The sequence below is a fragment of the Nyctereutes procyonoides genome, unplaced genomic scaffold, assembly GCF_905146905.1.
Source record: "Nyctereutes procyonoides isolate TBG_1078 unplaced genomic scaffold, NYPRO_anot_genome, whole genome shotgun sequence".
Lineage (NCBI taxonomy): Eukaryota > Metazoa > Chordata > Mammalia > Carnivora > Canidae > Nyctereutes > Nyctereutes procyonoides.
Genome location: NW_026575049.1, coordinates 711714 through 739265, shown reverse-complemented (window position 1 = coordinate 739265; position 27552 = coordinate 711714). Strand labels below are relative to the sequence as shown.

At 46.1% G+C, this 27552-nt stretch overlaps 1 protein-coding gene across 7 annotated transcripts; it reads left to right on the top strand.

Annotated features, from left to right (window-relative positions):
* The first annotated feature begins 289 nt into the window (after positions 1-289).
* On the top strand, positions 290-27552 carry TIMELESS (timeless circadian regulator). 7 transcript variants are annotated; one of them, XM_055328415.1, is made up of 30 exons: positions 290-359; positions 12518-12628; positions 12786-12950; positions 13080-13233; positions 13354-13468; positions 13565-13627; positions 14111-14212; positions 14453-14608; positions 14854-14987; positions 15214-15301; positions 15740-15916; positions 16714-16931; positions 17166-17269; positions 17402-17571; positions 20384-20518; positions 20617-20768; positions 21874-21971; positions 22063-22201; positions 22312-22513; positions 22796-22941; positions 23800-23885; positions 23966-24080; positions 24170-24252; positions 24468-24610; positions 24815-24995; positions 25075-25143; positions 25269-25387; positions 26293-26551; positions 26655-26759; positions 26900-27552. In XM_055328415.1, the coding sequence occupies exons 3-30, from the start codon at positions 12854-12856 to the stop codon at positions 26971-26973; spliced, it is 3684 nt and encodes a 1227-aa protein (XP_055184390.1). In that variant the 5' UTR covers positions 290-359; positions 12518-12628; positions 12786-12853; the 3' UTR covers positions 26974-27552. The 7 variants fall into 7 exon arrangements, 6 of the variants coding, with proteins under 6 accessions (XP_055184390.1, XP_055184388.1, XP_055184392.1 ...); XM_055328413.1 differs by having other exon boundaries at positions 291-359; positions 12488-12628; XM_055328416.1 differs by lacking the exon at positions 290-359 and adding an exon at positions 377-6288 and having other exon boundaries at positions 12512-12628.

Sequence of the window (27552 nt, the reverse complement as noted above, 5' to 3'; positions counted from 1 at the left end):
ACTTTGGAATAATCCACTTCAGTAGAAGGGGAAGAATGTAAATTTACCTCTAAATTTACCTCTAATCGGACTTTGATCCCTATTATCTTAAATCAGCAGAAAACTCATAACGCTGTGGTTCTTAGCTCACCATAGCGGATCGACTCCGATACACAGTGCTCGTACTCGTGCCCTTTTCCTTACTTCACCCCCCCCCCCGCTTGGGGTTCTGTGGACCAGGCGGGCCCGCCCCGCCCCGCCCCGCCCCGCCCCCACTCAGGCGGGGACTGGTGCCGCCCAGTCGGGTGGCGGGAAAGGTGGCGGCCGGGCGCGTGAGGGCCGTCGGCTCCGCGGGGCTCCTGAGGACCGGCGGGCAGCGGGTGAGTGCGTGGGACAGAGCGCTCCGGCGGAAAGCGTCCTTTCGGAGCCGCAGGGACGCTCGACAGGCGCGGAGGCCGGGTTCCCGCCACCGGGATTTGAGGCGGGGGCGGGGCTGCGCTCCGGGCGCGCACGCGCAGTTCTGCGCCCCGAGCCCTCGGTCCCCGCGCGGCCGCGCGGCTGTGGTGCGACGGGGCTGCGGACCCCTGAGGTAGAACCGACGGTTCCCGGGCGTTGGTTAGCACCTCGGGACGTCGCGTCCAGTTCCGCCCGGGGGCACGAGTGCCGCCCGGTGGTCGGCAGGAGTCGGAATGCGCTTACTTCATTTTCAGGTTTTAACCGAAGAGCTCATTCCCTTCCCTCCGGTCTCGCGTGTGGACGTAAGGACAGTGCTTGCTCGGGTCTCTTCGCTGATCGTCGGCTACTAATTATTAAGCTCCTTCTTCGAGCCTCCGTTCTTGGCTCGGCCCTTCGTGCTGCCACAAGTTACCGTAAAAAAAAAAACAAAAACAAACATCGATCTGGTCATTTCAGATGAAATTTACAACTCCCCTTTGGCCGCTCACAGACCCAGATCCTTGCTGGCGTCCGCGGCCCTTCACAGCCCGATCCTCTCAGCCTCCTTTTCTAAAGCTCCCTGACGTTTTTCCTGTGTCGTTCCCTCCACGCCCAGCCTCGTGGTAGAGCCGTGTCTGCGTTGTGTCCTTTCGTGCCTTGGTGCCTGTGCTGCTGCCCTGCCCTCTGCCTGAAGTTCTGGTCACTTCCCTGCTAGATGAACTTCTCTTTCAGGACTGAGCCAACTTGTTCCTCTGAAAACCTCTATTTCTGGCCCCCCACTGCCCACCCTCCCTGGCCAAACACTTCTTTCTTTGTGTTCTTGAAGTGTATATGGTACCTCCGGCTCGGTGGCCCTGATGATAGTAAAAGGTCCCTGAGCCCAAACAGGTACTGTACGCTTACGCTGTGCTCAGTGACAGGTGGACAGATGAATAGGACAGAGTTCCTGAGCTTCTGGATGGAAGAACACATGTAAATGAGTCCTTTGCAGTTACTGGGTGACAAGTCTGCCCTCACTTCCTCACTCCTCTCACTTTGTACTCTCTGGAGTAAGCTTATTTACTGCCACAATTTCACACACCTTCTTGTATTCTGATGCCTCCAAATCTCCAGCTCCAACCTCTCCTTCCTCAATTTCAGAACTTGTCCACTTCAGTTCCAGTTTAGAAAACCTTCGTTGATCATTTACATTGTGCTGGTCACAAAGATTCCTGATCTTAAGGAGTAATTCAGAGCGGTTGCTAACAGGAGATTGAGTTAGGATCACCAGATGAGCATTTTCGAAACACTGTCACCCAAGCCCCACCCACTGTAAATTTTGATTTAGTAACTAGACTCTGAAAATTCAAAGATGAATGAATGAGAAATACTTTATGCTCTCAGGGAATTTGAGGCTAAGGAATTTGAAAGACAGGCCTTTCAAACCATCTGTATTACATATAACATCTGTAAATGCCATGATGGAAGTATATTTATGGCACAAAGTAAGACACAAAGGATAGAGAGGTCTCTTCTGTATGGAAAAGTCAGGAGGAAGAACCATTTGGTCAGAGTCTTAAAAGAAAAAAGGAAAAACTCCAGGGCATTCAGGAGAAAAGAGTAACTTGAGAGAGCAGCTTCAATGTAACCAGCAGGGAGATTATGAAGGATCTTGCATGTAGGCATATGCAGCTTTAGTTTTGTATTGCAAATAATTCCAATAGTACTAAAATGAAAGGGAAATATTTCTCCTATCATAGCTCCCCCCCCCTCTTCTCCCCAGAGACAATCCCCATGAAGTTTCATATGTATACATTGAAGGTTTTTAAGCACGGTAGTTATATGGCCAAATCTAGTAACCAGTTTGTGAATAGATTTAAGAGAACAAGACTGGAAACTGGAAAGGAAATTAGGAAGTGGTTGACTTATTTAAGCTAGAGATATTCAGGGTCTGAACAAAGGCAGTAGCAATGGGGCTTTTATAGGGGCTGGATAGGAGAGCTTAAGAAAGTAGAATTAGCCTGAGGTATCTAGCATGACGCCTAGCTTTCCTATGTGAATGACTAAGTAGATAGTGTCAGTACCTAAAGAGATCCAAAATAGAAGTAGAAAAAAAATAGAAGTAGAGACAAATTTTGGGAGAAAGATATTCCATTTTGGACGTATTTAGTGTGAAGCTCCAATGAGACATAAAGATGGAGAATGCTATTTATTAGTGAAACAGATTTTGACACCATGAGAACTCAGTATGGCAAGCATACAGATTTGCTGTCTGATGACTCAGAGATGGTAGTTGAAGACATGGGAATGGAGGAGTTTGCCCAAGGAAGCTATGTAGAGTAAGGCAGGAAGAAAACTAAAGATGAAGGCCTGCAAACATCTGTGCTTAAGAAGGAAAGAAGGAGAAGCCAGTAGGGGGTCAAAGAAAGGTTTTGTTTTATGTTGGGTTTTTTTCTTCCCTGAGATGGAAGAGTTTGGAGCACTGACATGGGGATGGGCCAACATAAAGAGAAGATTGGAAACAAATGAGAAATGAACAACCGGGCCACCTGGCTGGCTCAGTTGATACAGCATGCTGACTCTTGATCTCAGGGTGGTGAGTTCAGGTCCCGCATTGGGTGCAGAGATTACTTTAAAAAAATAAATAAATAAAATAGAATCTTAAAAAGAAAAAGAAATGAACAACCAGCTAAAGGCCAGGAAGTGATTGATAAATTGCAAATAGAGGGCTTAGATTAGAAGCAAAAAAGTCCAAGTCAGCATTTGAAATATGTATGGTTTTAGGCTTGGATGGAGAAAGTTGAAAGAATTCTTCCTTGTCTGATGACCTCAGTTGTTCCTAAGAGGAAAAGAGCTGAGAGTTCTGGGAAGCAATGGAGCAGAGGGGCTTGAGGATAACAGTGAAAGCTAGAAACAGTTGTTCCTGGGGAAAGAGAAGAGGAAGTGAACCAGGAACATTAAAAATGATTTGCTGGGCCAGGCTGAGGGCCCTGCTCAGGTTGGAGACCACACAGTAGTTGTGTATCGTTCTGCAGGGTTTGGTTTACTTCAGCAAATCTGAGTCAAGATTTAAGTTCAGGGCAGCCCCGGTGGCACAGCGGTTTAGCGCCGTCTTCAGCCCAGGGTGTGATCCTGGAGACCTGGGATCGAGTCCCACGTCAGGCTCCCTGCATGGGGCCTGCTTCTCCCTCTGCCTATGTCTCTGCCTCTCTCTCTCTGTCTGTCGTGAATTATTAAAAAAAAAAAAAAAAAAAGATTTAAGTTCAACAGTCTAGAAAGTGGATGGCTGGATTGATCTGAGGTTGGCATCTTTTGCAGGGTGAATGCAGTGAAAGGAAAAAGATTGACACCTCACAGAGGGTGATGAGTAGTGATACAGTAGTAGGTTATGTGATACTGCTTGTGTGACCCCAATTTGATCATTTTGTTTTTCAGCTCAATCTTCAGCAACTTTGTGATTTTTGTTTTTTTGTTTTTTGGTGTTTGTGTGTGTGTGTGTGTGTGTGTGTGTGTGTGTGTGATTTTTGTTTAAATACTTGAATTGACAGACAAAGACAAGATTGTCCCATAAAGTCAGTTCCATCCCCTCCTTTCTACTGCTTTCCTGTGTTTCAGCTACCCAAAGTGGCTCCCTCTCTGCTCTTGCTCTGTCAGTTCTCTGCTAAATGCCCCACCTCCTCGCAGCTGCCTGAATACTATGGAGCCTTCAGAGGCCCAGATCTCACCACACTTCCTCTGACCAAACTCCTTGACCACTTGAACCTGAAAAAAGCCCTAGTTTTTCAGAATATTTTTTTTCAATATCACTTAGTTAGAACTTGTGCAGACTTTGTCTTTTACATGGTTTCTTTTATATTAGATGGGTTTTACTTCTTCAACTAAATTTCGATTTCTTTAGCACTTGCACAACATTTCTCTTTTCGCCTTGGGGGCTTATCGTGAGCATTTAGTGACAAATGATAGAGTCCAATAGGCAGAGAAGAAATTAACATTTCAAGAATTCTTACTTTGTGCTCAGCATTCAGAAAGGTGCCTGGTATCAGTGAGTGCTTCTCAAACTATCTTGGTAAATGACCAGGTAGGTTTTTCCCCCCTCGAAGGTGTTACCAATCAGTACCCCCCCACCAGGTTTTACTGAGCTATAATTGATATATAAAGTACTTTTCTAAAAATGCTTTTGTAAAACACTGGAACTATTTAATTACTACTGATAATTCAAATAGTACTAAATGTTTCTCCTACTCTAGGTGATACCCTCCCCCCCATCCCCGCCAATTCTCCCCGCACACAATCATTTTGAAGTTTCTTATGTATCTGTTGAAGGGTTTTAGGTAGGGTAGTTACATGGTCAAATCTGGTAACCATAGTAGGGTAGACTTAAGAGAACTAAAACAGGAAAAGAAGTTAGGAAGCACTTGAGTAATCTAAGCTAGAAATATTCAGGACCTGAACTAAATTAAATTACTAAAAATACAACATGAAAAAAACATATACAAAATGTAGACTTTAAAATTATTAGATTCACGGGGCACCTGGGTGGCGCAGTTGGTTAAGCGATTGACTCCGTTTCAGCTCAGGGTGGTGATCGAGTCCCGAGGTGGGCTCTGTTCTCAGAGCAGGGTCTGCTTAGGACTCTCTCTCCTTTTGCCCCTCCCTACTCTCTCTCTCTCAAATAAATAAATAAATATTTAAAAAAATTATTAGGGGCACCTGGGTGGCTCAATTCGTTGGACATCTGCCTTCGGCTCAGGTCATTATCCCGAGGTCCTGGGATCAAGCCCTGCTCAGCCAGGAGCCCGCTTCTCCCTCTCATCCTTGCTCATGCTATCTCTCTCTCTCTCTCACTCAAATAAATAAATAAATAAATAAATAAATAAATAAATAAACTTTAAAAAATTTATTAGATTCAACAAACATTAATTCTTACCTTGCTATAAGATGTTCTAAATGCTTATGCTTTTGTGTCCATATTTGATGCAGACAAACATGTGGACCCGCAGTGGTCTGCATACCATGCTTTGAGTAGCACTGCTTTCCATCCAGGATGTCATTTAAACTTCCTTATTTATTATTTTCTCAGTATACTGAGGTTTAGGTTAAGCCACAAAGTCAAGATCACCAATTTAGTACTAGACAGCTGGAATCCAAATGCCAAATGTCATTCTCTTCATACTAGTGATTCTCAAAGCTGGTTCTTAGAGTTGGTTTGGGGAAGAGTTTTTTGTTTGGTTTTGTTTTCCAGAAGTGAGTTAGTTTTCTATTTTCAATAGCAAGTGTATTTAATATTTTATCCTTTGTGGATTTTGGGGGGATTTTTGTTTGTTTGGTTGGTTCTTGCATTTTGAGGCCTACAAGTATTAGTTTCAGAGGAATATTGGTTCGTCTGAACCACTTGGTACTTAGTGGAGTGGGAGAAGTAACTAACATCCCTTTAAATGTCCAGGTCTGCTGAGTCTAAGGTGTTTAACAAAGTTCCCATCTGTCCATGATGAAATTTGAAAGTAAAATATAATTGGCTTTTTCATAAATTCTGGTTTATTAAACTTAATGGACTGTATCCTGAGATTTTGTTCTTAGTTTTTGTTTTTGTTTTATGTTTAAATAGTGAAAATAGAATATATAGTAATGGTATGGGATTGTTTTTGTAACAGCTTTATTGAGATATAATTTACAGACCATAAACTTTACCCATTTAAAGTGTTCAGTGTGCAGAGTTGTATAACCATTAGCACTATCTAACACTGGAGTTTTTTTCATCACCCCCTAAAGAAACCCTGTATGTACCTACTAGCTGTGTTCCACCTCTCCTTCTCCCAGCTCTGGCAGCCACTGATCTACTTTGTGTCTCCATGGATTTGCCTATTCTGGACATTTCATACTACATGGAATCATATAGTATGTAATCTTTTGTGTTTGGCTTCTTTCACTGAAAATAATGTTTCATCCATATCATAGCATGTATCAGCACTTTGTTCCTTTTGTATTGTCAAGTATTCCATTGTATAGATATACCACTTTTTGTTTATTCATCAGTTGATGGACATTTTTTTTCCCCACATTGTGACTACTATAAATAATGCTGCTATGAACATTCATGTACACGCTTTCGTGTGGACATACTTTTTAATTCTCTCAGATAAATACCTAAGAGTGGAATTGCTGGGTCTTATGATAATTCTGTGTTTAATATTTTGAGGAATTGCCTATTTCCCACAGCAGCTGAACTGTTTTATAGTCAGCAATATATGAAGAATGTGTGTGTCAGTGTCCTTGAGTTACAAAATTTAAAGTTGGCAACCTTATATTAGTCTCCTTAAATTAAAAAAAAAAAAAGACCCATTTATGAAATCCAAAAGTTTGGAAACCACAGCATTTCACAAAACAAACAAGTCAAAAAAAAACCCCAAAACCTATCCAGGAGTTTATTGATGAAAAAAAAAAAAAAGAATTTCTTTCTTTTCTATCGGTTCTTTGGCAAGCTTGAATGGCTGGTTTTCCTGTTTTGCCTCTGTTGTGACTGAAAGAGGCAGCATGGAGGGAATTGCTTTCAAAGCAGAAAATTCAGGAAGCATAATAAAGTGCTCTGATTAGAACAAAGAGAAATTACAGACTTGTGTTTATTTATTCTGTCCCATGCCTGGAAATAGTGCATGTGGTTTCTCCTTTTGCGTCTTTGCTGGAGGAGAGGATTTAGTTAACTATAGTGAGACCCTACTCTCTTGTCTGTGCATCAGAATTAACCTTTTCTTTTTTAAGTCTTTTTTAAGATTTAATTAATTTATTTTAGATTTAATTTATTTATTCATGAGACACCGAGAGAGAGAGAGAGGCACAGACACAGGCAGAGGGAGAAGCAGGCTCCATTCCATGCAGGGAACCTGACATGGGACTCAATTCTGGGACCCCAGGACCACACCCTGAGCTGAAGCAGATGCCCCCAGAATTAACCTTTCATGTTCACAGAAACACAAGAATTTGAGCTGTTTCAAAACTCATTTACCATGTGAGATAAAAAATAATAAGACAAAAACACAAAGATGAAGAGCTGCAGGAAGAGACAAAAGGGAATTTTGGGAGAAGAGATGAGTCAGGTTCCTGCATCTCTGTGAATTGAATCAGTGAACAGACAAGGACTCTCAGTCTACCAGCCCAGCTGCCCTCATTCCTTCTGAAGGATGGTTGGAAGGAGACCTCGGGCTGGGAGACACAGGGTGGAAGGGAAAGCCTGCGAGTTCAGCAGTGACTACCTTTGCTGGATTTTTTTTAAGATTTTATTTATTTATTCATGAGAGACACTGTAGAGAGGCAGAGACACAGGGGAGAAGCAGGCTCCATGCAGGGAGCCCGATGTGGATTGCAACATGAGCTGAAAGCAGACGCTCAACCACTGAGCTACCCGCGTGCCCCTACCTTGCTGTTTTTATTGAAAAGTACCATGTCACCCCAAGAATTGAAAACAGTACCTATAAATATATATATATATATTATTTATTTATTAGAGCACGCAGGAGCAAGCAAGGGGAGGGGAAGCAGAGGGAGAGGGAGAAGCAGACTCCCCCCTGAGCAGGGAGCTCCATACAGGCTCAATCCCAGGACCCCAGGATCATGACATGAGCCCAAGGCAGATGCTTAACCGACAGCCACCCAGGCACCCCTGAATACCTTTATTTTGAAATGTAAGATACATCTTTATTATTAATTTCCAAGATCTCTCTTCTGCCTCAGATCATTCACATTTTTATATGGTTGTTATTGTGAACATCCTATTTTAAGTGCCTTTATTTATTTATTTATTACAATTTATTTGAGAGAGAGAGAGAGTGCGTATAAGGGGAGGAACAGAGGGAGAGAAAATCTCAAAGCAAACTCCGTGCTGAGTGCAGAGCCATGCTGGGACCCTGAGAGAGGGTCCCAGGACCAGAGCTGAGAGAGTCGGCCACTTAACCAACTCACCCAGGCACCCCATGTGCCCTTTTTTAATATAAGCTTTTGAATTTTAGCGTGCAGTTAGTTTTTATATGACATATTGTTTACTGATATTCCCAGGTTTTCCTAGCTGTTCCTCAAGCTTGGGATATCTGGCTTGTTTCTAAGCCTTTACCTTTAAAGGTAACTCATCTATAAACATCTTACTGAAGTGTTCCTTCTCTCTGAGCTTCTGTTTCTTCATCTGTAAAATGGAAATGATTGTATCTATCACTTAGAACTGTCATGAGGTTCAAAGTGTAATAAAGCAAGGGATCCCTGGGTGGCCCAGCGGTTTAGCGCCTGCCTTTGGCCCAGGGTGTGCTCCTGGAATCCCAGGATCAAGTCCCACATCAGGCTCCCTGCATGGAGCCTGCTTCTCCCTCTGCCTGCTTCTCCCTCTGCCTCTGCTTCTCCCTCTGTCTCTCTGCCCCTCTCTCTCTCCCTCTGTGTGTCTCTCATGCATTAAAAAAAAAAAAAAATCAGTGATTCATAAGTGTCAGTGAGTGGAACAGTACTAGTCTATAATAATGTTTCTATCAACCTGAAGTCAAATGAGAAACAGAAGGACAACATAGGGAGTTTTTCATAAAGACTTGTTTATATACTTTAAAAGAAAGGGAAAGGGCATAGCTGAGATTATATCATATCTACTTTTTGTGTGTGTGTTAAGCTGTTTCTTTTATGAAACATTGGTGTTAATAGACGTTAGTGGGGTTTTTAAAAAGTGTTTGTTTTTATTTTTAATATCAATGTCTTTATTTTTTATTTTTTTAATTTATGATAGTCACACACACAGAGAGAGAGAGAGGCAGAGACACAGGCAGAGGGATAAGCAGGCTCCATGCACCGGGAGCCCGACGTGGGATTCGATCCCGGGTCTCCAGGATTGCGCCCTGGGCCAAAGGCAGGCGCCAAACCACTGCGCCACCCAGGGATCCCAATATCAATGTCTTTAATATGCTTACCAGTCAAGAGGCTTCTCCAGTCTGGGGGAAATATATACTGGTACATGAAATCATGAAGCATGGGAACTGCTGATTTTTATTTTAACTTTGTATATCCATCAGAGCTTACAGCATGCTGTGATAGAACTCACTGGATTCTCACAGTATAATAACCATATAATGGAAGTGGGATCCTGCGGGGGGCAGACACTAAGATGGAGTCAGGAGTGCTTGTGATAGATCAAAGGGGGAGTGAGTTTGGGGGCAACCAGAGCCTCCCTGCCCCGCCCCCCCCCCACTCCCCCTGGCTGCTCTGCCAGTCTCAGCCAAGCCAATGAGAAACTCAGAAGCAAGGGTTGCCTGGTAGAGGAGTCCTTGTTGGACAGAAATGGCTATGCCCCAGGACCCCTGTGCTTATCATTAGCTGAGGGGCTTCCCTGGAAGCAGAGTGGAGGTGGATCCTGGAGGTCTGTCAGCAAGCCACATTCTCTGCAGCTGAATGACAGGGTCTTTCTTGAAGAGAAGTATCTGAGTGAGCAACTCTGTGGCCGCCACAGCATCCTTTCTGTGACTGACTTGGTGAAAAGCAGAGGGAGGCATTGAAGCCAGGACTCTTACCCCATGGTGTGGCCGTCGTACTGTTGTTCTTTGTGTTAAGTTTTTCCTGAATGATTCTCACATGAAAGAAGTTCAGTGCGTTCAGAAATGTGTAAGCTAACACTTAGCAGAGGAGGAGAAGACGATCAGATTGTAAGCGGTCTAGGAGAGATGAGACCAGATAGACAAAATGAGTAGCTTCCAATTAAATGAATGAGAAGAGTGAACTATAAGTTTTCTGTCCCCTGGGTGATTTTTTCTATTATTAAAAATTTTTTAAAGACTTTATTTATTTGACAAAGAGCGCAAGCAGGAGGAGCTGCAGGCAGAGGCAGAAGGAGAGGGAGAAGCAGTCTCCTTGCTGAGCAGGATGCCTCATGTGGAGCTCAATCCCAGGACCCTGGCTGGGATCACGACCCCAGCCAAAGGCAGACACCCAACTAACTGAGCCACCTGGCACCCCTGGATGACTCTTAAGAGCGTGTTTCCACCGGGAACGGCTAAAACACCTGGGAGAACTCTTTGATTGCAGTTCTAACAAGTAGGCCCCAGAGCGCCAGCTTGCTTCGTGACCTGGGACCCATTTCTTCCTCTGCTTTGTGTGTTACTTTCTGTTTTTTTGTCAAAACTGCACGGGATTAGGACCCGAAGTCCTGGGTGTCTTACCTAACCTCTTCCCTTCTCAAGTCTGCAAGGACTGCTCTTTACCCATCTCCTTTCACCTCCCCCTCTTAGGTCGGTAGCCAGGTAAACAGGTAGCCATTACTATCTCGCTATTTTTGCCTTTTAGGTAAGGTGATATGTTGGAAGCGGATGTCTGAATACTCTCCTGGAGCCAATTTTACAAATATTGACTCTTTACATAGGCTTGGTCTACAGTCTACAAAGATAGAGGGGAAGCGGAGCTAGGACTGTATGAGATCATCTGCCTTAGAGCCTCCCAGATGTGGCTTTGTCTCTATTATTAGAAGACTTAATCATGTCACAGTTTTTAGTACCAGAGTGTGATGCTGTGTCTTATTTTGAGGAGGATATGCCGACTCAACATCTTTACTGACAGTTCTGCTGTTTTCTTTTGTTAGCTTCCTGCTACCACTTGGAGAGAGCATACAGGGAAGCCCTTCACTCTGTGTGTATATGTGTTTGTGCGCGTGTGTGCACATGTGTGTGTGCGCACATATGTAAACACACCAGTGATCTAGCTGAAAAAGATGGTTATGTCTAAGGGGAGAATCAGAGACCCCCCTACCACATGGAGTCCAGGTCTGAGGGTCTAGAGGTCCCATGAGAGAGGGGATTGAAGAGAAGTCTGCCTTCAGACTTCTTGGTCATTCGGTGCTTTACAGCTCTCTCTTGCTGGGCTGAGCATTCAGAAAGTAGAGTAGCACTGGGTGGGGGTAGAAGGATAGCAGATAACCTAGAGAAGTAGACCAATTACATAAATGCAAGGAGATAACACCAGACATTAAACCATGGTCCTTTGGACACAACTCATTTACTCTTGGGGAACAGGGTGGAGTCAGGGGCTAGAGGTAGGGCCTAGAGGAGCAGGGAAAGGTCTTTATAGAGGAAGCCACCAAGGGCTGAGAGCAGTATTGCTGAATATGCTAAGAGGACGAGACTGACAGATGTTCCCAGTTTTTCACAGGAACAGGTTAGTGGATATAATGTGTTTGTGTGTGTATCTGCGTTATTAGGGTCAGGTTCTGAAACATCCAAGATTCTGGATCTCCGCCTACTTGGTTATCTGATGAAGGTTTAGGGATCTTCATCAAAAGGGACAAGTTTCAGGGGATCCCTGGGTGGCTCAGTGGTTTGGCGCCCACCTTCGGCCCAGAGTGTGATTCTGGAGTCCTGGGATCGAGTCCCACGTTGGGCTCTCTGCATGGAGCCTGCTTCTCCCTCCGTCTGTATCTCTGCCTCTTTCTCTCTCTGTCTCTCTTGGATGAGTAAATAAAATCCTTAAAAAAAGGGGGGGGGGCAAGTTTCAGAAAAGGAGGATGGTTCTTCTGGGGAGAGTGAAGGGATTTTAACCGGTTCCCATTTAATACTTTTCCTCACCCATTCCGTTAGACACTAGTTTCTACTAAGATCCCCAAAATTTAAGAGTAACTTTGAGGAGGAGAGGGAAGGAATTTTCTCTCCGCCTCCCCAGTGCCTCAGAAGCCTCAGGACTCCAAGGAGTGTCAGATTCTAAGTAGAAGCACTGAATGATCGATGCTGGTTTCCTAGCCCTAGAGCTGTAACTGGGTGTGTAAGGGCTGGGGAAGGGGGAGGAGGCCTGACAGGAGACGGGGGATCATTTTCCCCCCTTCCTCCAAAAGGCTACAGAGCCCCCTGAGGGTAAAAGTCTCAGAGTTGATGCCTTTCTCTAGCCGCCCTTTTTTTCTATGCATTATCTTGACTCTGAAACAGACCATTTCCATAGTTTTAGATCCAAGTTGCAGTATGGAGCAGGTGCTTAATTCTCAGGCTTGGAGTTTCCTTGGATTTGATTAGGAAGAAGCCTTAATGTAAGCATTTAAGCTTTCCCTGGGACTAGGAATAGCACTTTTGGTTTGTTGTTGTTGTTGTTGTTTTTAAAGATTTTATTTATTCATTCCTGAGAGACACAGCGAGAGACGCAGAGACATAGTCAGAAGCAAGCTCCATGCAGGGAGCCCGACACGGGACTCGATCCCAGAACTGTGGGATCACAACCTGAGCCAAAGGCAGACGCTTAACCGGTGAGCCACCCAGGTGTCCCTAGCACATTTGGTTTTGACAAAAGTGAAGCATTTGAGGACCTTGTTCAGAATACTCTGAGCATTAGGGTCCTGTTCTGTTCCCCTCTCCCTTTCATGGAGAGGACCCTACCTTTATTATCTTTCCCTGTCTCTACAGGCCTCATCATTTCTGTGTCCTGTCTCCACCTACCTTACGTCTGTCTCTCTCGGCTGGTCCACTGGTGTATGGACTTGAACATGATGAATTGTGAACTTCTAGCCACATGTAGTGCCCTTGGGTACTTAGAAGGAGACACTTACCACAAGGAACCAGATTGCTTAGGTGAGTACCTTTTTAAGGAAACAGGGAAAAAAGTCTCTAGAATTTCTCAAGTCATGGGTATGAATAGCCTGTGGGCCGGAGTAGAGCTCCTTCCAGCGCTCCTTATAAGCATTTATTCTGTCCCTGAAGAGAGCGTGAAGGATTTGATCCGCTACTTGAGGCATGAGGATGACACTCGTGATGTGCGGCAGCAGCTGGGGGCAGCCCAGATCCTGCAGAGCGACCTTCTGCCCATCCTTACCCAACACCGCCAGGACAAGCCTCTTTTTGATGCTGTTATCAGGTTGGTTCCCCAGCTTTTTAACTTTTACCATGCACCAACCCTTGGTGTTTGAGCTGATAGATTTTGGCGTTTGACCCTGGTAACACTGAACAACTTCTCCCTCCTTCATTGTCTCCCCAGGCTGATGGTGAACTTGACACAACCAGCCTTGCTCTGTTTTGGCAGTGTGCCCAAGGAGCCTAGCTTACGGCACCATTTTCTGCAGGTGTTAGCTTACTTGCAGGCCTACAAAGAGGTGAGTTTCTCCTTCAGGGTCCCTGGGGCCGAAGCTGGGGGCAGTAGGGATGGAGAGGGTGGGTGCCACTTAAGGCTCCATTCCCCTCTGTTATAGGCCTTTGCCAGTGAGAAGGCTTTTGGAGTCCTCAGTGAAACTTTGTATGAGCTGCTGCAGCTGGTGAGTGGGTGTCCACTTTCCAGGATCCCAGGGGACTGCTAGAGCCTCACTCCTCCTTTGGGCAGGGCGCCAGGCTGGTCATTGTCAGGACAGTGGAGTTTGGAGATACGGTCCCAGTCCTTGCAATACAGAGTCCCATCCATTGTCTCTGGCTGCCTCAGGACTGCTTGAACTCTTTTCTTCCTACTTTTTTTTTTTTTTTAAGATTTTTATTTATTTATCTACGAAAGACACAGAGAGAGGCAGAGACACTGGCAGAGGGAGAAGCAGGCTCCCCACGGGGAGCCCAATGTGGGGCTTGATCCTGGAACTTCCGGGTCATGCCCTGAGCCAAAGGCAGATGCTCAATCACTGAGTCACCCAGGCGTCCCTCTTTTCTTCCTTCTTAATCCTGGTTCTCCTCTGGGCCTCTGTCCTCTAGCCAGAGTAGATGCCGCCTGCCTTCTGCAAGGAGTCTCTTCCTCTTACTGTCCTTCTGACTAGGGCTGGGAGGAACGGCAGGAGGAAGACAACTTGCTGATTGAACGGATCCTGCTGCTGGTCAGAAATATTCTCCATGTTCCAACCGACCTTGATCAGGAGAAGGTGAGAGGTTCTTGGGTTGTCCACTTTCTTATGCTTGGTTAGGTTGTGCTCCACCTCCCCCTCGCCCACTCGCCCACTCGCCCACCCCCCCCCCTTTTTTTTTTTTTTTTTTTTTTGCTTTTCTGCCCTCGACAAGGAAGAGAGGGAAACTTGGTCAAGGAATGAATTGGAGAACGTCCGTCAGGGCAGGGCAGTGGAACTGAATGACCTCTCTTCCTCCCCTCATCACTCATTGCTCAGAGGATCGACGATGAAGCCAGTGTCCATGACCAGCTTCTCTGGGCGGTTCACCTCAGTGGCCTGGATGACCTGCTTCTCTTTCTGGCCAGCTCGCCTGCGGAGCAGCAGTGGAGTCTGCATGTGCTAGAGATCATCTCGCTTATGTTTCGTGACCAGGTGAGAACCTGGCTTCTTTCCCTAGGCTCTTCACCTATGAACGTCTCTGCCGTGTAGCCACAATCACTCTTGAAATAATGGCTGAATTATCTGGGGCAGGTGGGTGGCAGACAGAGTAGCCATGTCCTGAGTACGGGGCACCTCCAGCAGTCCTAGTTCCTTCATCTTTTTTGTTCCTCCTAGGACTGAACCTAGAACAAGGAATGACTGTCCTTCTGACTCTCTCCTCCTTGTTCCAAATCTAGAACCCTGAACAGCTGGCAGGAGTAGGACAGGGACGCCTAGCGCAGGAGCGGAGCACAGATGTGGCGGAACTGGAGATGTTGCGCCAGCGAGAGATGGCGGAAAAGAAGACTCGAGCCCTTCAGCGAGGCAACAGGTGCGTGACCGGGAGGTGCCCTGGCCATGTTCCCATCCCTCCAGTATGGAACCTTCCCACTGAGGACTTGGGCCAAAGGCTAGGACAGTGGTGACTGGGTAACGTTCTGTAGTCATAACACGCTGATGTGCTGATGAAAGAGAACGGAGATAAAGCTTCCAGAGATTTGAGGAATCACTCTGGGCTTTTTTTTCTTTTTCTTTTTCTTTTTTTTTTTTTACTACAGGCATTCTCGATTTGGGGGCTCCTACATTGTCCAGGGGTTGAAATCCATTGGGGAGAGGGACCTCATCTTTCACAAAGGTCTCCACAACGTGAGTATGCTCCCCATGTGGGGTGGGAGCATTGTGGAGTTGAGGGTACCGGAGGAGGGTAAGCAGATGGGGCGCCTGGGTGCCTTAGTCTTTGGAGCGTGCAACTCTTGATCTCGGGGTTGTGAGTTCCAGGCCCATATTGGGTATAGAGATTACTTAAAAATAAAATCAGAAAAAAGAAAAAAAAGAAAGAAAGAAAGGTAAGCAAGCATCTCTGGAAGTAGAGCATCTTTTTTCTGGGGCTTAGCACGTTGGAGACAATAGGAGAAATAGAGCCTCCGACATTATTGTCTTTACTTGTATCTTCACTTAGTACCAGAGGAAGGGAGCCTTCTAAGAGTTTCTTCTGAGGAAATTCTAGCACTAAGGATGTGGAAAGAGCTGCAAGGGGAGGGTGGTGGTGAGGAGTAATTCTGATCCCCTGACCCACACCCTCAGCTCCAAAACTACAGTTCAGATTTGGGGAAGCAGCCTCGCAGGGTGCCTAAACGTCGCCAAGCTGCCCGGGAGCTGTCCATTCAGCGCCGCTCTGCCCTTAATGTGAGACTGTTCCTCAGAGACTTTTGCTCTGAGTTCCTGGAGAATTGTTATAACCGGCTCATGGGCTCGGTGAAGGTGAGAGCCTGGGAAGGATGGAAGAGAGAGGTTATGGGGCCAGTGGTGGGGAAGAAGGGCAACTGGGGAGGAGTCTGGGTGGAGGTTAACCCTGGAGTGTGGACTAGTAGTTGGGCAGGGTATAGGGCACCCTTGAGACATGATGAGGATGTTGGGAGGGGGTAGGTCACTGGGACAATTTAAAAAAGGCTTGGAGAGGGGATCCCTGGGTGGCTCAGTGGTTTGGCACCTGCCTTTGGCCCGGGGCATGATCCCGGGATCGAACCCTCATCAGGTTCCCTACATGGAATGGAGCCTGCTTCTCCCTCTGCCTGTGTCTCTGCCTCTCTCTCACTCTCTCTCTGTCTCTGTCTCTCTCTCTGTCTCAGTGATAAATAAATAAAATCTTTAAAAAAGGGATCCCTGGGTGGCGCAGCGGTTTGGCGCCTGCCTTTGGCCCAGGGTGCAATCCTGGAGACCCGGGATCGAATCCCATGTCGGGCTCCCGGTGCATGGAGCCTGCTTCTCCCTCTGCCTGTGTCTCTGCCTCTCTCTCTCTCTCTCTCTCTCTCTCTCTCTCTCTCTCTCTGACTGTCATAAATAAATAAAAAATTAAAAAAAAATCTTAAAAAAAAAAAAAGGCTTGGAGAAATTCCCCAGAGGAAGGGGAGAGACCTGGGGAGAACAAGAGAGGACTGGAAATTCTGAATCCTAGAATATTGCTGTAATGGTGTCCAGGGTCTATCCCATCATCATAGGACAAGGAGAAAGTTGGAAACCCTGGGGTCATGGGGTGGTCTTTTTTTTCTGGACATTAGGATTACCTGCTACGGGAGAAGGCTCAGCAACATGATGAGACCTACTACATGTGGGCCTTGGCTTTCTTCATGGCCTTCAACCGAGCTGCCTCCTTCCAACCAGGCCTGGTTTCTGAGACCCTCAGTGTCCGTACCTTCCACTTCATTGAGCAGAACCTCACCAATTACTATGAGATGATGCTGACTGATCGCAAGGAAGCTGCCTCCTGGGCACGTCGGTGAGTGGGACGAAAATTGGGGTCAGACTGTGCATTTGGGCAGTCTTGAGTGACTAGATTCTGGGTGGTACTTTCTTTCCTGTTTCAGGATTAAGGTGGTCAGACTGGGGAGCAAGGACCAGCTGGGTCGTTGTGTTGATGGCACTGTCTTTTTGGAAGGGGGGAGGGGGTACTGCTTCCCTGAGCCAGTATTCTAAATTGTCCTCCATTTTTTCTCTTTGCCTCATCTTACAGGATGCACCTGGCCCTGAAGGCCTATCAGGAGCTGTTAGCCACAGTGAATGAGATGGACATGTCCCCAGATGAGGCTGTGAGGGATAGCAGCCGCATCATCAAGAGTAAGGCCCTGGCCTGTCTCTAATCCTGGCGTTTCTCATCTCTTGACCACAGTCTCACTCTTTCCAGTATCCCCTCCCCTTCCCAAAGTTTCCAGACCAGTCCTTCCATTCCTTTCTCTTCCCCTTTCCTAGACAACATCTTCTATGTGATGGAGTACCGAGAACTGTTCCTGGCTCTCTTTCGAAAGTTTGATGAGAGATGCCAGCCGCGCTCTTTCCTTCGTGACCTGATAGAAACCACCCACCTCTTCCTCAAGATGTTAGAGCGGTTCTGTCGGAGCCGTGGGAACCTGGTGGTACAGGTACTGGGCAGCCCTGGAATGTGGGAAGAGCCGTGAGGGAAGGGTGGAGACCAAGGAACTCACCTCACGTTTCTGCAGCTTAAGCTGACCTGTTAAAACTACTCTGAACAAAGGAAGGCAAGAGGTTTGTTGGTGTTGCTGATGTGTGTCTACTGTAGTTTCCTTCTTTCATTAAATTAATCTCCAGTTTAACATAAATATCTTCATTCACTCAGGAAACATTTACAAAACATGTAGTATGTACAAAGCATATAAACTCTGGGGATTTGTTTTTTTGTTTTTTAGTATCTTCATTTTTTTTTTTTTTAAGATTTTATTTATTTGGGGATCCCTGGGTGGCTCAGCAGTTTAGCACCTGCCTTCGGCCCAGGGTGTGATCCTGGAGACCCGGGATAGAGTCCCACGTCGGGCTCCCTGCATGGAGCCTACTTCTCCCTCTGCCTATGTCTCTGTCTCTGTCTTTCTCTCTCTCTCTCTCTCTCTCTCTCTCTCTCTCTCTGTGTGTGTGTGTGTCTCATGAATAAATAAATAAAATCTTTTTTTTATTAAAGATTTTATTTATTCATGAGAGACACAGAGAGAGAGGCAGAGACACAGGCAGAGGAAGAAGCAGGCTCCATGCAGGGAGCCCGACGTGGGACTCGATCCTAGCTATCCAGGATCACACCCTGGGCTGGAGGCGGCGCTAAACCACCGAGCCACCGGGGCTGCCCAACTCTGGGGATTTGTAATTTTAGACCTTAGTAATTATGCTGTCATCCTTCTTGGTTATACTTCAGTAGCATTATAGTGAACTGGCAAATGCCCTAAATAAAAAGCCAGAAAGTCTGGAATCTCATCCTATATTAGTAACTGTTAGAATAACTCAAGCTGCTCATATCAGTCCCCAGATCCCTAGAGATGACATTGTAATATGAGCCTGAAATGGCATAAAAAATAAAAAGTTGTAGACAAGGGCACCTGGCTGGCTCAGTCAGTGGAGCATGTGACTCTTGATCTCGGGGTTGTGAGTTTGAACTACACGTTGGGTGTAGAGAGTACTTAAAAATAAAATCCTTTAAAAAAATAAATAAAAGTCTAAGATAAGAAAACACTGATTCAAAGAAAAACCTGCACCTCTTTGTTTATTGCAGCATTATTTGTAATAGCCACACTATGGAAGCAGCCAAAGTATCTATTGATAGATGAATGAATAGTGTGTGTGTGTGTGTGTGTGTGTGTGTGTGTGTGTGTGTGTAATGGAATACTATTCAGCCATAAAAACGAATGAAATCTTGTCATTAAAAAAAAAAAGAAATCTTGTCATTTACAACATGGTTGAAGCTAGAGATAGTAATGCCAAGTGAAATAAGTCATCAGAGAAAGACAAATACCATATGATTTCACTCATGTGTAATTTAAGAAACAAAACAAATGAGCAAAGGAAAAAGACAGACCAAGAATCAGACTCTTAACTACTAAAGAACAAACTGATTGATACCAGAGGAGGGTGGTGGGAGGATGGGGATTAAAGAGTACGCTTCACAGTGATGAAAAAAATAAAATGTTATCAAAAATAAATGAATGAATGAATGAATGAATGAATAAATAAATAAATAAATAAATAAAATGTTAAAGTCTAAGACAAGAAGAAAATCTCAATGAATTTGTATCCTATAGACAGAGACACTCTGCTTTGTAAAAATCTTCCTGTATTGTATATGCTGTGGCTTAAAATTTTGTGAGACCAGCAGTTAAAAGAGACAGTAGTACCAGTGAGACCTTACTAAAAGATATTTTTAATTCAGGACTCTATTGTTTTATCAGAAATAAGAGGTGCTGTTGTTTATTGAGAGTTGACTGTGTCAGATGCTGTGCTAATAAGGCTTTCGTGTAATCCTCACAGTAGAACTAGGACACATCACAGAGTGGTGAAGCAGCCTGTTTGAGGTCTTGCTAGTGGAAGAGTCAGTACTTAAATCCAGATCTGTTGGATTCCCAAGCTCATGCTCCTAACCTTTGATGTGTTAAATTCTGAGTTTCTTGAATAGAGCATGAACCTCAAGGGCCTCCTAATCCATCCTATTTGTCTGTACCCATAACTGGTTCAGTCATGAGTTAGGGGACAAGGGTGGGGTGTTGACTCTCATTTTCCTGCTTTTCAGGAGAAAAACAATACAAATTATGTTTACGTAGTGCTATGCATTTTACAAAGCCTTTTCACAGTCTTTTGTATCTTCATAACAAACCTATTCATTCTATAAATTTCTGCTTAAGATATCACTGCTTTTGGGAAATCTCTGACCCCCAGAAATAAGTCAAGTACTTTTCCTTTGTTTTGCTATGGCTTTTTTTTTTTTTTAAGATTTTATTTATTTATTCACAAGAGACACACAGAAAGAGAGAGACATAGGCAGAGGGAGAGGGAGAAGCAGGCTCCATGCAGGGAGCCTGATGTGGGACTTGATCCGGAGACTCTAGGATCATGCCCTGAACTGAAGGCAGCAGACACTCAACTCCTGAGCCACCCAGGTGTCCCTTGCCGTGGCATTTTATGCCCAGCCATATTCTAAGTTTATCCATACTGTAATATACTTTACTTATCTACTCACCTGTCTCCTCCACTGGACTGTGTGTTCCTCAAGGGCAAGGAAATATACCACTCACTCTCACTGTTGCTTTCTTACTGCTTATGAATAGCACACAGTGTTCACTCTGTGACTATTTAATTAATTAATTCAGACCTTTAATGAATTAATTAATAGAGAAGACATTGATGGGAAAATGTCCTCTTAGCTTTCCTGCCATCATGACAATAGTTCTATCTCTGTAGAACAAACAAAAGAAGAGAAAGAAGAAAAAGAAGACCGTAGGTCAGCCTGTTGCTTCTGATCACGTCCCCTATAGTGCAGGTGAACTAGAGGCTGTGTGGCCGTCCCTGGCTGAGCAGCTACGATGCTGTGCCCAGGTAGGTAGTAGGAGAAACCCTACCTATCCCATGGGTAGTGCGCTAATAGGACATCTGGGTTTCCCTCCCCTGTTCCCATAGCCCTGATCCTGTTCTAGGATCCCGACCTCAGCTTGGACTCTGTGGTTCCCTTTGATGCGGCCTCAGAAGTGCCAGTAGAAGAGCAGCGGGCGGAAGCCATGGTGCGGATCCAGGACTGTCTCCTGGCTGGCCAGGCCTCACAGGCCCTGACCCTCCTTAGGTCTGCCCGGTAAGCACCCTGCCCATCCATCCTCCTGGATCCAGCTCCTGGACTTTTGGGAGCAGAGGGAGGCTTTCACTGTGGTACAAGATTCTTTGTCTTTGAAAGAGAGAAGTCCCATCAGCAGCACAGGGGCTCTATACGGAGCACAGAGTCCTGGGGAGTTTTGATTGGCTTATTGGGGGTTTTGCTTATTTTTTTAAATATTTTATTTTATTATTTATTTCTTTTTAAAAGATTTTTATTTAGTTTTTCATGAGAGACACACAGAGAGAGACAGAGACACAGGCAGAGGGAGAACCAGGCTCCTCTCAGGGAGCCTGATACGAGACTCAATCCCCAGATCCCAAGATCACGCCCTGAGCTGAAGGCAGATGCTCAGCCGCTGAGCCACCCAGGTGTCCCTGTTTCTTTTTTTTTTTTTTTTTTAAGATTTTATTTATTTATTCATGAGAGACACAGAGAAAGAGAGAGAGGCAGAGACACAGGCAGAGAGAGAGAGAAGCAGGCTCCATGCAGAGAGCCTGATGTGGGACTTGATCCTGGGTCTCCAGGATCATGCCCTGGGCCGAAGGCAGGCATTTAACCACTGAGCCACCCAGGGATCCCTTCTATTTTATTTTTGAGAAATACCAGAAAGCACAGTTAATTGGGGGAAAAAATGTAGATAATTCTACTGGCTGAAGATAATCATCTTTCACAATTTGATGAGTAATCTTCCTGATTCTTTTCCCTCTGGGTTATCTATACAGATATTCAGCTTTTTTTTTTATAAGAACAATATTGACATACTGTTTCATATTTTCTTCTCAGCATATCACGAACATTGTTTCTCATGAGATATATTGCTGTAATTGTTAACGGCAATGTCAAATGTACATTTGTCTAACCAAATGTCAGACATTTAGGTTGCATTTTGTTCTTATGTGTTCATTGCACTGTGGCTTTTGAGGGAAAATTTCCCTAGAGTCTTTGTATCCTTTTTGAGGTAACAGTTTGCATTCTCTTTCTGGCTATCAAATGAGAGATGAGTCTAAATTAAATTCCTTTGCCTACTTCAAATTATGACTCAAATCTCCCCTGGTTGAAGTCTTTTTTTTTCTCTCTGCTCCAGGGAGGTATGGCCAGAAGGAGATGTGTTTGGCTCACAAGACATTTCTGTAGAGGAAGAGATCCAGCTGCTGAAACAAATCATCAGTGCCCCGCTTCCCCGTGAGTCTCTGTTTCCTTCACACCTCTCTCTTCCCAGCTCTTCTCTAGAACCAGCATCACAGAGACCCAATAATCCTCCCTTTTTCTATAGGGCAGCAGGGGCCAGAGGAACGAAAGGCAGAAGAAGAAGAGGAAGAAGAGGGGGAGGAGGAGGAGGAGGAGGAGGAGAAAGAGTTGCAAGAGGTCCAGGTGTCAGAGAAAGAATTTAACTTTCTGGACTACCTGAAACGGTGAGGGCCGAACGGACTGAGTTGGTCCCAGGGTGGAGATTGTGGAGCTGGGAGGGTGGGCAGCATCCTTCTTAGGCTGACACCCTCTCTCCCTCCCTGTCTTCTTGCAGTTTTGCAAGCTCAACTGTTGTGCGAGCCTATGTGGTGCTGCTGAGGAGCTACCGACAGAACAGTGCCCACACTAACCACTGCGTTGTCAAGATGCTGCACCGATTGGCCCATGACCTCAAGATGGAAGCCCTCCTTTTCCAGCTTTCACTCTTCTGCCTCTTCAACCGTCTGCTTAGTGACCCGGCTGCCGGGGCCTACAAAGTGAGGACACACCGAGGAACAAGGATCGAGAGGCGTAGGGGAGCCCTAGGGTCACAAAGGATGGTCTTGAGGAGATAAAGGGTGCTGAGTGATGTCAGGGGCTGAGAGATGATGGACCAGTGAGGAAGCGGGCAGGCAAGTTGAGCGAGCCAGATGGGGAAGCTAGGAGAGAGTCTGAGTGAGGAGGGGCAGCTGGGAACAGGTAGAGAAAAAGTACCTAGCAGGCCGGGTTTATGGGTACATTTAGGCCAGAGGTTTCAAAGCAGCCTCCCCTTCCCATAGGAGCTGGTGACTTTTGCCAGGTACATCCTGGGCAAGTTCTTTGCATTGGCTGCAGTCAATCCAAAAGCCTTTGTGGAGCTACTGTTTTGGAAGAACACAGCTGTGGTTCGAGAGATGGCTGAGGGCTATGGCTCTCTGGATGGCGGGTGAGCTTGAAGTTGGGGAAGGATGGGCAACAGTGGGTGACACAATCAGGGTGTCTAAGCTAGAAGAGCTTGTAGGTCAGCTAGTCTTTCTTCCCCTTTTGTAGGTAAGAAAACAAGCCCCTAAAGTGAAATGTTTTCCCCAAAATCACCCAAGAGAGGAAATGGGACTGGATCCTAGGTGTCCTGTCTACTCTCTTTTCCTTCCTCCAGCAGCCTTCATGGGGGTGGTCAGTCTCTCCCCTTAGAGAGTCTGTATGTGCCCTGTCCTGAAATGTGCTGGGAAACTATGAGGATTCATGGAAATGTTTGCCCTCTTTCCCTGTAGCTCTGCTCTTCTTCTTTCAAACGTCTTTTCCCATAATCCACTCTGCCACTGTAGTGTCAGCCTCCATAGGCCCAACCCGAAAAGTCTCTTAGCTTGACTTTTAGATTCTTAAATGGAAGGAGAATGAGGGAAAGGAAGCACACCTTAGGCCTCTGCTACCTGGCTCCTCTGAGTTACCTGTGTTCCCCTTCCTGTTCCTTTTATTTTTATTTTATTTTATTTTTTTAATTTTTTTTACCTTCCTGTTCCTTTTAGAGTTGACCAGAGAGGGCCTTTGGTCTCCTCTTTTGAAGCCAACATCCTACATGTTCCTTTTCTCCTTTTCTTATTTATTTATTTATAAAGATTTTATTTACTCATTTGAGAGAGAGAGAGAACAAGGGGAAGGGCAGAGGCAGAGGGAGAAGCAGAGTCCCCACTGACCAAGGAGTCCGATGCAGGGCTCGGCCCTAGGACCCTGGATCATGACTGAGCTAAAGGCAGATGCTCGGCCCACTGAGCCACCCAGGCGCCACTCTCCTTTCCTCATTTAGATCTTCCAGTCGCAAACCCCCTACGTGGAGCCCAGAGGAGGAGGCCCAGCTTCAGGAATTGTACCTTGCCCATAGGGATGTGGAAGGTATGGGTCCTTGAGATCTGAAGATTCATGAGCCTGAGCTCCAGGACGCCTCTGACAGCCTCACTGCTCCTCCACCTTAGGTCAAGATGTGATAGACATCATCTTGGCACACCTGAAAACCCCTCGAACACGCAAGCAGGTCACCCACCATCTGGTACGGCTGGGCCTGGCTGACAGTGTCAAGGACTTCCCGAGGTAGAGGCGCATGCTCTGGAGGGCTTTGAGGTCGGGAGTCCTCTGTTTCCTCCTTGAGCCCCCTCTTCCACTGACGCCTTCTTAAGCAGGAAAGGAACCCAAATTGTACTGTGGACAGAAGAACAGGAGCTAGAGCTGCAGCGGCTTTTTGAGGAGTTCCAGGATTCAGATGGTAAGTGACAGGGGCTTCCGAGGCCCTGAGACGGGAGCCGAGCCACCCATTTCTTTCCCCTGCTTCCTCTTCCCGAGGGAAGCTTATCCCATCCCTTCTCTCCATTTTACTGTATTTGGGGGGGGATTTGAATTAGCCTCTTTCCAAAGGCCTTGCTCGCCATCACTACTCCCTTTCCCCTGTTCCTCTAGTGTTTACACTTTCCCTCTCTGTAGATGTGCTAGGTCATATCATGAAGAATATCACAGCCAAACGCTCACGGGCACGAATAGTGGATAAGCTGCTGGCTCTGGGACTGGTGGCCGAGCGGCGGGAGCTATATAAGAAACGGCGGAGGAAGTCCGTGCCCTCAGGCTCGGTAATGGTCTTTCCCTGGCTCTGCTGAAGTGCCCCTCACATTGCTCCTGCCTTAGGATTTTCTGGTCAGGTCCCCCCAGTTTCCACAAGTGGTCAAGAACAGGACTTGTGCTCGCTTCGGCAGCACATATACTAAGAACCAGAGGACTCCACTCGTTTCCTCATCCTCACCCCTTTTTTCATTTCCCACCCCACTGAATTTTAGCCTCCTGGGGAGGAGTCCCCGCAAGATTTTGGCCAGGAAGATCTGGTAGAAGAAGAAGAAAACCCGCCAGAGGAAGAGAGTGATGAGGATGCAGAGAAAGATGAGAACTCGGAAGCAGAGCAAGCCCAGGGTAGCTCAGGCCTTTCAACTGAAACCCTTGGGCAGAGCCTGTATCAGGAAGGTGAGGACTTGGGCTGGGAGAGACGTCTCAGGTGGAGGGGTTGGCAGCATGAGCCCATATGCTTCCCTCCTTCCCTTAGGCTTTTCTGCTCCCCTTCTGTGGCTCCAGAACTGCCTGATTCGAGTAGCAGACGATCGAGAAGAGGATGGTGAGTGGATAAACGACAGTTTCCAGGGCTGGGGTGCTGGAAGCTGCTAGAGTCCTGGTCGTGGTGGGATGGATGACCAGTTCTGGCTTCCTGTCTTCACCACATGACTATCGACCCCGTCCTAGGCTGCTCCCAGGCAGTCCCTTTGGTGCCACTGACGGAAGAAACCGAGGAAGCCATGGAGAATGAGCAGTTTCAGCAGCTGTTGCGCAAGCTAGGGGTTCGGCCTCCTGCCTCTGGGCAGGTAAATACACTGGTTCCAGTATCAGCCACGGGATGTTGCTGCTATCTTAAAATATGTCTCTTCCTCCTCGTTGCAGTTGCCATCTCTGACCTCACTTCCAGTCAGCTCTGAGTGGCAGCCGTCCTGTTCATCTTCTGTCACCTCCCCATCCCTGGACTCTGCCTTCCATGCTACCCTCCCAGTTACCTTTCTAGAGTAGAGTTTTGATTATCTCACTCCCTGTCCAGAGCACTGGGTGGCTCCCCACCGTTGGCGGGACAGAGTCCACAGTCTCTGAGTGGTGTGCCTGGCCTTTGGTAGTGGGGATTTGCTCATTCCCTTGATGTAGCCCCAGTCCTGTGATGTTACAGTATGTTGGTCCTTTCTCCCTTTAGATTGTGGGTTCTTTGAAAGCAGGGATCATATCTGATTCACCTTTAGATCCACAATATCCGCTCATTGATTTATTTAGTTAACAACTGAATTTACGGGATCCCTGGGTGGCGCAGCGGTTTGGCGCCTGCCTTTGGCCCAGGGCGCGATCCTGGAGACCCGGGATTGAATCCCGCGTCGGGCTTCCGGTGCATGGAGCCTGCTTCTCCCTCTGCCTGTGTCTCTGCCTCTCTCTCTCTCTCTGTGACTATCATAAATAAATAAAAATTAAAAAAAAAGCCTTTAAAAAAAAAAAAAACAACTGAATTTACTGGGAACCTTCTGATGTATCAGGCACTGGGCTATACATTGTGCATATATTGGATAAATAAGCAATAAGTAGAATTTATCACCTTCATGGATCTTTACCAATGTGGGATCATATTTTTTCAATGAATAATATCAAGATCTGATGAACTAGAGTCTTCCATGTTAATTTTTTTGTTTTTGTTTTGATTTTTTTTTTTCCATTTTCAATTTTTTTGCTCCTATAGGAAACTTTCTGGAGAATTCCAGCCAAGCTGAGTCCTACCCAGCTCCGGAGAGTAGCAGCTTCTTTGAGTCAGCCAAAGGAGGAGGGAGAACTTCAGCCAGGACTAGAACCTAGAGTCCCCAGGGAGCACAGCCCTGAAGAGGAGCACCAAAAGGAGCACCAAAAGGAGCACCAGGCACAAGCCCTGAGGGCCCTCTTATTAGCCCGAAAAAAGAAAGCCAGCCTGGTGTCCACAGGGGATAAGACCACTTACCTGTTGGGTACTTACTATGGGCCAGCCATGTTGATCGAGAGGGCTGATAGGGTATTTTGAGAACATGAGGCCTCAGTTTCCTAATTCCATGCCTCTTATGGTCACTTCAGGGGAAGGGGCTGCTGGTGAGAAAGAACAGCTGAAAATGGCATCCAGGAAGCGACAACTACTAGACAGTGATGAAGAACAGGAGGAAGATGAGGGTAGGAGCCAAGGTAGGGAGTCTTACTGGGATCTGCTTTTTTCTTCTGACCTCTAGCACTCTTCTCCTCAATCCTGAAGATCAATGCTATTCCTCTCCTTCCCCCTTAACATGTTTATATACTCTCTCTTCTCATCCCTGTCATTCCTGTAGCACCAGAGTCAAGAACTCCAAAAATCCAAAAGAAGAAACGGTTTCAGATTGAGGATGAAGATGACAGCAACTGAAGAACCAGAAGCTTCAGAGTGGGAGTAGACCATTTTTAGGTGGTGAATTTAAGTCAGAGTTCAGAGGGTCACAGAGGACCCAGAAACTCCTTTTACCAGACAGAAGCAATAGAGTCCTGGGCTTCCCCATGGATCTGGGATTTAGGAAGTTCAGGCAACAGCGTTGGACCTCTGCAGTCACTCCTTGCTTCTCCCGGTTTTAGGAGTATGCCTCAGTAGCTCTCTGGAGACTTCCTCCTCTTCTAGGATCTGTTTCTTTGGGTTAGTAGCACCCTTTAGCAAATGGGAGAAGTAAGTGACATATAGAAGCACTTTGGACCCCTTTTGGCTTTCTGCTAGAGGTGGGTCACAGCACCAGATGGGGAGCTCTGTGACATGGTGGGTGGGTGTGTTGCACCATTTTAAAAAGGCGCCAAATGATCCTGTCCTTGTTTTTTTCCTGTGATCCTCCCTAGACATCAGATTGAACCTAATTCCTGCAGCTGAGGTAGGGTTAGGGTGCAGTACCCTCTAGATGGTGAATGTATTTGGTTTGTGTTTGGTATTAAATGTGTAAAATTAAAAGTTGCAAAAGGTTAA